General features: G+C 43.9%; 1 protein-coding gene across 3 annotated transcripts in view; it reads right to left on the reverse strand.

Moving 5' to 3' along the window:
* SLC24A4 (solute carrier family 24 (sodium/potassium/calcium exchanger), member 4) overlaps nucleotides 1-9,172 on the reverse strand; it is a 189,426-nt gene that overhangs the window by 7,768 nt on the left and 172,486 nt on the right. For all 3 annotated transcript variants that reach the window (XM_011991760.1, XM_011991759.1, XM_011991758.1), the window contains exons 13-14: nucleotides 5,337-5,503; nucleotides 1,456-1,570 (exon numbers count right to left, since the gene is read on the reverse strand). In XM_011991760.1, the coding sequence (XP_011847150.1) occupies nucleotides 1,456-1,570; nucleotides 5,337-5,503 (282 nt within the window). The remainder of the gene's footprint in view (nucleotides 1-1,455; nucleotides 1,571-5,336; nucleotides 5,504-9,172) is intronic.

Raw genomic sequence — 9,172 nt, forward strand, 5'->3', positions numbered from 1 at the left:
CTCAGGAGGGTGAGGCAGGAGAACTGCTTGAACCCAGGAGGCAGAGGCTGCAGTAAGCCAAGATCATGCTACTGTACTCCAGCCTGGGTGACAAAGTGAGACTCCATCACAAAAAAAAAAAAAAAGAGGAAGAAGAAGGAGGAGGGGAAGGAAGGAGGGAAGGAAGGAAGGAAGGAAGGAAAGAAGGAAGGAAGGAAAGAAGGAAGGAGAAGGAGGAAAAAGAGGAGGATGAAGAGGAGGAGGAGGGGGAGGAGAAGGAGGAAGAGGAAGTCGACACAGACATACCAAGGGAAGAATGTGGTATGAAGGCAGAGGCAGAGATTGAAGTGATGCAGCTACAAGCCAGGGAGACCCAAGGATTGCGCGACCACTGGAAGCTAGGAAGGGGCAAGGAAGGGTCCTCTCCTAGAGCCTTCAAGGGACCATAGCCCTGCTGACACCTGGCTTTCAGACTTCTGGCTGCCAGAGCTGTGAGACAGTGAACTTCTGTCATTTGAAGGCACCGTGTTGTGGCACTTTCTTATGACTCCCTAGGGAACTAACATGCTCACATCAAAGGTCACTCAGTTAAATTCCATTCCTCCCTCAGCTGCTGTCCCTAACTGTCCCCATTCTCTGTAAGGGCCCTGCCTACCAGAAAACATACTCCCACTCTTCCTTTCCCCTCATCTCATGGTTTCTCAGGCACAACTCGCTAACCAACCAATCAACCCTTCATCTTGGAGGAATAAAATGTCCTGTCCCTCTTCTCAAAGCCAACCGTTCTCTTTACGCACTGTTCTTTTCTCCTGTCTCCTGTGAGATTTTACGCCATTATTCACCCATCCCCATCCCTATACTTTCAAACTCTGCGCTGCGAGGAAGATCTGCGGATGTCTATGCTGGTATGCTACCTTGCTAGCAGAAAAGAAGAAGTCAGTAAAACCTGCTCTTGTTACAGCTCTTTTGTTCCACCATCAAAGCTTATACACTCACTCCTTGTGTTGCTCAGCCTATGCCACGTAGTAAGCCCAAAACAAAAACCACCAAACAAACCAAAACATTACACACGTTCTAGAGGTCAGAAGAAGAATGGGGAAGTTGGATATATAGGATGCCCATGCTTTGCCTTTCTTGGACCAGAATGTTTCTTGTTATTAGCTCATTTGCTGTATAAAGTTTGGGCTTGGCCTCTGTTCAATCTCACATTGACTGCTGACCTCAGAACATTTTTGCTTTTAAACAACCACTCTAGCAAAAGCTTCTAGATAGAGGTCTGGAGTTCATCTTGGTAGCATTCTCTCTGTGGATGGAATCTAATAAATGATGCTTTCTAGATGTCACAGTTTTTCTCCATAGTAGGACTTGACAACTGCCAGTCATAAGAGCCACAACTTGGTCAACTATAAGTCAGGCAGGGATGAGGATGCAGCGGCCTGCACTGCATGACTGTGAGGGCTGGGGCATAATCCATACCTTGTCTCGCGACAATTAAGCTGGCCATGCAGTCTGGAACACTTGTCCCTGCTGCCAGGAAAGTAATGCCCATGATGACATCTGGGATCCCAAGTGTGTATCCAATAATAGTCACCTGCAGTATGGGGGTTGGAGATACAAACTCTCAAACAACAGTGTATGGACTGAAGAAATATTGCTAGTATTAGAGACACTGTAAGCGTAGGAAATGGTGATTTTGGAATTACTGAGGTTGCCTCTTTGAAAAACAAAACAAAACAAAACAACACTGAACTACGAGGCTAAGAAGCCAAAAGACAGAAGGATGGAAGGAAGGAAGGTCTTGAGTGTGCACATACCATTCAGAGTGCTCAGGACCAGGGATGCCACATGAACCCTGCTTTACCCTGGACTCCATGCCCAGGCCCTCTGAGCCCTCTGACACTCAGGCTTCAGACAGGGAAGCAGATTCAAGTCCAGGGCCCTGGGGGCTGGTTTTGGCTCTGCCCTATCTGCATGACTTTACAGAAGTCATTTCTTCTCTTTAGTCCTCAGTTTCTCCAACTGCACAAGTGTTCTGGGGAAATAGACAATCCATTTCCAAGGCCTCTCCATTTTGATACTGACATTCAAGAATCATTCTTCCAAAGCCTTGGGGGTGAGAGATGTATTAATAAAAGGTGGGGGTGTAGGGGATGGACAGGTGGGTCTTCACTGCTTGCTGGAGCCTTGCCAGGACACAGTGAAAGTAAGCGTAGGGTGCTCAGGCGGGTACGCCTTGCATAGGCAGAGATCAAGGCTACCATGGGCACTGCCTTCTTTACAGACTTTTACTGTCAAGGCCATTCTATTCCCCCAAACTGAGGCTATCTGAAGTTCAAACCCATAGGTAAGAGTGCCCCAGTAAAGTGGTTCCTGTGACCCCAGGACCCTGGTTTAAGAAACATGGGTGGGGTTTATACATCAAGGTGGTGTCCTGTCTCAGTGATAATTAGCAGAACTGATTTAATCACATGGTTATTTTCTATAACTGGAGAAGAAATTCACATATTCATTAATTTGATCTTCCTGAGTCTCACACCCACTCAAATGTCATGAAATGCTTTTTTTTTTTTCACTTGTAATATTGTTTTGGGAATACACTTCAGTAAGAGAAATCACTGGATCCTTTCCTTAAAATCTGAAGATGAACTGGCCTTTAATTCTATTCAGAAAATTTAAAAATTGCAAATCCAACTCACTTAAGGCACAGTTTTCATTCTCTGATTGTCATCTTTTTCTAGGGAAGTTTTTTTTGTTTTTTTTTTTTTTTTTTTGACAGGATCTTGCTCTGCTCCATAGCCCAGGCTGGAGTACAGTGGATTGACCACGGCTCACTGTGGCCTCAACCTCTCAGGTTTAAGCAATCCTCCCATCTCAGCCTCCTGAGTAGCTGCAACTACAGGTGCATGCCACCACGCCTGGCTAAATTTTTAATTTTTTGTAGACACAGGGTCTCGCTATGTTGCCCAGGTTAGTCTCGAACTCCTGGGCTCAAGTGATCCTCCTGCCTTGGCCTCCCAAAGTGCTGGGATTACAGGTGTGTAAGCCACCACACCCAGCCTCTAGGGAGTTTAGATAGTAACTAATTCCAACTCTTCTTCCTCATCCCCCATATGGAGTGGGCTATGGAGACTTTAATCTTCATCATGGAAGCATGGAAACAGCATTGCTGCATCTCATGGTGAAAATGGCTAATATTTACTGTTATGAGCAATCAGCCACGCTGCAAACTCAAATCGTAATACCTGAACAAGAGGAAGTAAGATTAGGTTGAAATTGGGTATAGTGTATGCAACACTAATTCAACACAAGAAAGGCACTATAAGAAATCGCACTGCTTAGTGGCCAAACTGTGTATTATTCCGTGATGCTCATGATCATCCAACTGTTACCAGGTAATCACCCCTAATTGGCTGTTGGTTTCAATAAGTGGCTAACTACTGGATGCTTCTGACACGGTCTAACCAAACTGTTCTGGGCTGGGAGTAGTGTATGAAAGGGAGTGGTCAGGAGGGACATGAATGAGGTCCTGGGGGACTTGAATATTCAAGTGTTCCCATGTCCCGCATTCAGCTGAGCCAAGGCCAAGGTGTTCCAAGTGTGTGTGTCTGGGGCTGGGGCAGATGCTGGGGTCCTGAAGGCTTGGAGTTGTTCTGCCCCTCCTGAGTTACATGACTTGTTTCATTGACTAAAACACAATCAGAGTCCATCGTGGGCTTTCTTTTGGGATACAGAACTCTAAGCGGGTACCAGGAGAAAGGGAGAAAGGGAGCAGGCTGGGGGCAGTGCCTTCCACCAGCTGGTGTCTTGGGGAGGCTCTGCCACAGGGACAGGAGGGCTGCTGCACGAGTAGGTGTAAGGACACTCACAGAGGCTGGGGCAGGTCTCTGATCAGCCTGAGGAAGCATCTGAGATGAGGGAGGCGGCCAAAGGGTAGGATTTCAGGAAAGCACAGGCAAAATGGCTCCCATACACTGTTCAGAATCCCAGTAATGCTCTGGGAGGGATGGGGGAAGGTGTGATTGGGTTGCGGGGAGGGAAGAGACAGGATTGGCCAAATGCCTAGAAAGTGCTGGGCTCTCTTTTCATTCTCCCAATGGCCTTGTGAGAGCGATGATCACCCCACTTCATAGAGGGAGTCGCCAGCTTCCGTGGTTTGCAAGAGGTAGGACTAGGATTCAGCACTGTTCTCATGTGATCCAGGATCCTTTGTTCCCCGCTAAACGACACGGTTTCTCTGGAGTTAAGGGAAAGGTGGCCCCTTGGCCAGCATGGAACATTTACTGGCCCTGCTGTCTCTCACATCAAGATTTCTTGCCTTCTCTGCTGCTGGTGTCAGGCATTAGGAGGAGAACAAAGGGACTTGATGCTAATTACTAGGGTGTAAGGGGCTGAGAGTGAGTTTCACAATCAACAGAACTGCAGCCATGCTGGAACTGCTTCCCTCTCTTTGCTCCTGGGAATGAGGAGGAGAAGTGGGGACCCCATTAGGTGGTACACAGAAAGTGGGGAGGGAGGCTCCTGTGTGACCTGACCCAGCCCAGCCCAGCTGATGAAAGGTTTATATGGGGACCTGTCCTGTGTGACCATAGGAGCTTATGAGGAGCTACACCAATGTCTCTCTGCCCGTAAAACTCCCATCCAATGAAATGTGAAAAGTCCAGTAGCAAACTGAGAGGCAGCTTACAGTAGTAGCTGAGATCATGGGCTTAGGAGATCAATACCTGGGTCCTAATCCTAACTCTAGCACTCACTAGCTGTGTAACCTTGCGGAAATTACTCAATTTCTCTATGCCTCGATTTCCCCCATTTGCTAGACGGGGATAATAACACCCATCCCTTGGGGTTGTTATGAGGATAAGAAAGAGTTTATGTGAAGGACTTAAACCAGCATCCAGCACATCAGTGCAGGGAGGAGCATTCCTGGGCAGGAGCATGGAACAAGCTGCCTTGTGTTCAACCTCATCTCCCTTGACTCCAGTCTCCTTCCTTCACATTCCCTCAGGACCCTGGAAACCAAGGGGACTTGGTGATCATCCACCTGTCATACTGCTCTGCCTGTAACACCAGAGTGATTTAGGCTGCCTAAATTAGCACTGTGATTTAGGCTGCCTGTGTGAAGGTTGGTCTCCTTCCCTCACACTCAAAGGCAGGCACTGTGCTGTGTGTCTGCATCCCGGGTACCTGGCTCAGAGTCATGCACGTCATTCAAACCCTTTTCTACTGAGAAATACGCTGTGGTCAGTGAGGCCAGTGACTTGCCCAAAGGTGGCATAGCAGTACCTGTGGTTAGCCTTGAACTCAGTTCCCCACCTCTCCCTGGCTGTGCACACTGTCCACCCCCTGCTCCCGCCACTTACCAGCCACACCATGATATAGGAGAACACAGCAATCCACAGCGTGGCGGTGATGAAGGTGACCATGAAGAACTTCTCCCAGCGGGGCTTGCTGCAGTTGGGAATGGTGACGCATAGGAGGAAGATGAGGGGCCAGGTGAACACCCACTTGACCTTGTCCCCTCTGGCCTCTGCAGGGGGAAGGAGCAGAGCGAGAAAGGAGGGGGAGAGAAACACACTGGGTAACACACCTGCCAGTCTACCTGTCGGTTTAGTCTTCAAGCTAAATAAGAGAATGCCACTGATGTGACTCTAGGCAACTAATCTTGCAGAATCACAGAACTCCATAATGTCACCCTGGAAGTGGCAAGACAATTTAGTAAGTGCTTGTTGCTTGAATAACTTAAGTCATTCAAAATCCTTCATTTGACAGGACAAGGAAAGTGAGGCCCAGAGTGGGAACAGACTCACTCAGAGGAGCTGGAATGGGGATGTAAGTTATGGTTGGGCTTTGGAATCAGACAGCCCTGGACTGGAAGCCAAAGGACCTTGAGAATCCCAACTCTACTTCCTCCTCTGACAGTAATAGCTTATACGTAACAACAATGGGGCAGCAATAATCAACACATTCAGCATTTGCCATGAGCTGCGGGCACAGTGCTAAGTGCTTTGCATCTTATTGGTTTCTTCATGTGTTAAATGAGAAAGTTATCTCTTGGTTGTTGCAAGAATGATGTGACAGAGTGTACATAAAATACCCAGCACACGGGGCCTGGCACACAGCAGGTGCTTTGGAAATCTCAGCTCCTTTGTCCCAAGGTCATGTAGTCAAGACTGGTGCAAGACTAAACGTGTGCCCTGGCTGGCAGTCCAGATCTCACTGGCTCCTACCAAGGGAATCCAGAAACAATTCAATGGAGGAAAAGAGGCCTCATAAGCCATTGAGTGTAAGCATAGTTTCCTTAACAAGCCACTGAATATAGGTGTGCACATGCAGGTTAAAAACTGGCCTGCTCATCAATGAAATGGTGGAGGAAGGACTTCTGCAATTTTTATTTTTTATAGAAGCCTTGAGAACAACAGCAAAAAATTGTCAGAATCAACTTTTTCAGAGCTCTGGAATTAACCTAAGGTTTGCAGCAATCCAGGGAATGTCTATTTAAAAAAAAAATCAGTTGGACCTTAGTGAGAACAGGGAACTCTGTGGAGTTTTAACTTTCCCTATTTTTACTCCTTCTTGCCAGGTCTGGAGTAGCCTTGAAATCTAGCAGCATGCAACCACATTGAAAAACAGCAGGCTAGCAGCCACCAGAGGAGGCAGAACAAGGTTGGAGGACCTCCCAAGTTCATTACCATAGAATTGTTATTATTTGACCTGTCTGATGCTTTCCTAGAAGACTCCACTTTCAAGGCTGCCTTTATTTTACCAGAATCTGAGCTTACCCAGCGTGAATAACTTTTTTCTTGGATGTGTTTGTCGAAAACAATTAGAGGCAATTATTAAATCATGTTGCTGGAAGTGGCAGATGACAGCTGGGACAAGTAATAAGTTAACCAAAAAGCATAAAAGGAAAAGCTGGGGAACGAGACATCCACAGTGGGCTTTGAAAAGCCCCTAGATATCTCTGGGAATCTAACAGACCATGAGCATGCACAGGGCTGTGCCCAGGGTTCTTCACATGCTCAGGAAAGATTTGAGACTGCTGTAAGCTTTCACCTCTGCCTAACTGAGGCTCTGTGCAAATAAGAAGGAAAGGCTACTGCAGAGTTGTGAACTACCCGCCCAAGTGTTGGAGGCATGCCCCAAAACACATAGAGTCCCTTGGCAAAGACTAAGAGAATGATTGGATCCAGGAACCTAGGGAAGTCTCTGTCTAATCATTAGCTGACCTCTAGGCTAACCTAGCAGAGACTTCAGTGGCCACACACAACAAAGAACATGAATTTTACACAATTAGTTTAGAAAAGTCACTAAACAAGCAATAATAATAAAGAGTAACAATCACAAACCCTAGAACAGGAGACAATCTCCTGTTCTCCAACCACAATGGAACAGAATTAGAAACCAATAACAGAAGGAAAACTGGAAAATTCACTAATACATGAGAAATGAAATAACATACTCCTAAATAAAGGGTCAAAGAAGAAAGCACAAAAAAATTAGAAAATACTTTGAGATGAATCAAAAAAAGTAACATACTAAAACTTATAGGATATAGTGAAAACAGTACTTAGAGAGGAATGTATAGCTGTAAAATACCTATATTAAAAAAGGGAAAGATCTCAAATCAATGACCAAACCTTTCTCCTTAAGAAAAATAAAAGAAGAGCAGGAAATGAAGTCCGAAGAAAGCAGAGGGAAGGAACAGAAAATCAAGGTTAGAGTGAAAATAAATGAAATAGAAAATAAAAAACAATACAAAGAATCAAAGAAATTGAAAGTTGCCTCTTTGAAAAGATCAATACAATTGACAAACCTTTAGCTAGACTGACCAAGAAAAAAAGAGAGAAGACTCACATTATCAAAATCAGGAACAAAACAAGGACATCACTATAAACATTACAGAAATAAAACAAACTATTACGGAATACTGCAAACAATTCTAACAGACAAAATTCTACAAAGGTACAAACTACCAAAACTGACCCAGAAAGGAATAGAAAATCTGAATAGACTTAAAACAAGATTGAAACAGCAATTTAAAATTTTACTTAACAATTAAGATTGAAAGCTATTACAACCCTCCCCTCCCCACCTCACTGCAAAATCAGGAACAAGATGAAGATGTCTGCTCTTACTCCTTCAACATTGAACTAGAGATTATAGCCAAGAAAATTAGGCAAGAAAAATAAGTAAAAGTGATTCCGATTGGAAAGGAAGAAGTAAAACTATCCCTATTTGTAGATGACATGATCTTGCATATACAAAACTCTAAGGAACCCATAAAAAACTATTAGAACTAATAAACAAGTTCAGCCAATTTGTAAGATATGTAATAAATACACAAAATTCAGTTGTGTTTTATATATTAACAATCCAAAAATAAAATTAAGAAAGCAATTCCACGTACAATGCCATCAAAAATTTTAAAGACCTAACATTTATGCAACAAAAGTAGTAGAGGATTTGTATGCTGAAAACTACCAAACATCACTGGAAGAAATTAAAGAAGACCTAAATAAATGAGAAGAAATTCTGTTTATGAATTGGAAGGCTTAAAATGGTAAAGACGGTAATATTCCCCAAACTTATGTATACATTCAATGCAATCCCTGTCAAAATCCCAGGTAGCTGAGCAGAAATTGACAAGCTGAGCCTAAAATTCATATGAAAATATAAGGAACCCCAAATAGCCAAAGCAATCTTGAAGAAAAAAATCAAAGCTGGGAAATTTACACACTGTGATTTTAAAACTTAGTACAAAGCTACAGTAATCAGGAGAGACTGCTACTGGAAGAATGAAATAAAATTCTGAGTCCAGAAATAAACCCAGATATTTAAGTGTTTATTTATGGACTCGATATTTACTGGCCTAAGAATGGAATAAAATTTTGAATCCAGAAACAAACCCAGGCATTTAATATCTTGATATTTGACAAGAGTATCAAGACAATTCAATAGGAAAACAATAATCTTTTCAACAAATGATGCAGAGACAGCTGGATACCCATAGGCAAAAGAATGAAACTGGTGCTTTATCTTATACCATGCACAAAAATTAAATAAGAAATGATTAAGACCTAAATATAAGAGCAACAACTATAAAACAACATGAGCACAACTCTTTATGGCCTTGGATTGGGCAATGATTTCTTTTTTTTTTTTACATCACTATAAACATTACAGAAATAAAACAAAC

This window comes from Mandrillus leucophaeus, unplaced genomic scaffold, assembly GCF_000951045.1.
Source record: "Mandrillus leucophaeus isolate KB7577 unplaced genomic scaffold, Mleu.le_1.0 Scaffold4, whole genome shotgun sequence".
In the NCBI taxonomy this organism is placed as follows: Eukaryota; Metazoa; Chordata; class Mammalia; order Primates; family Cercopithecidae; genus Mandrillus; species Mandrillus leucophaeus.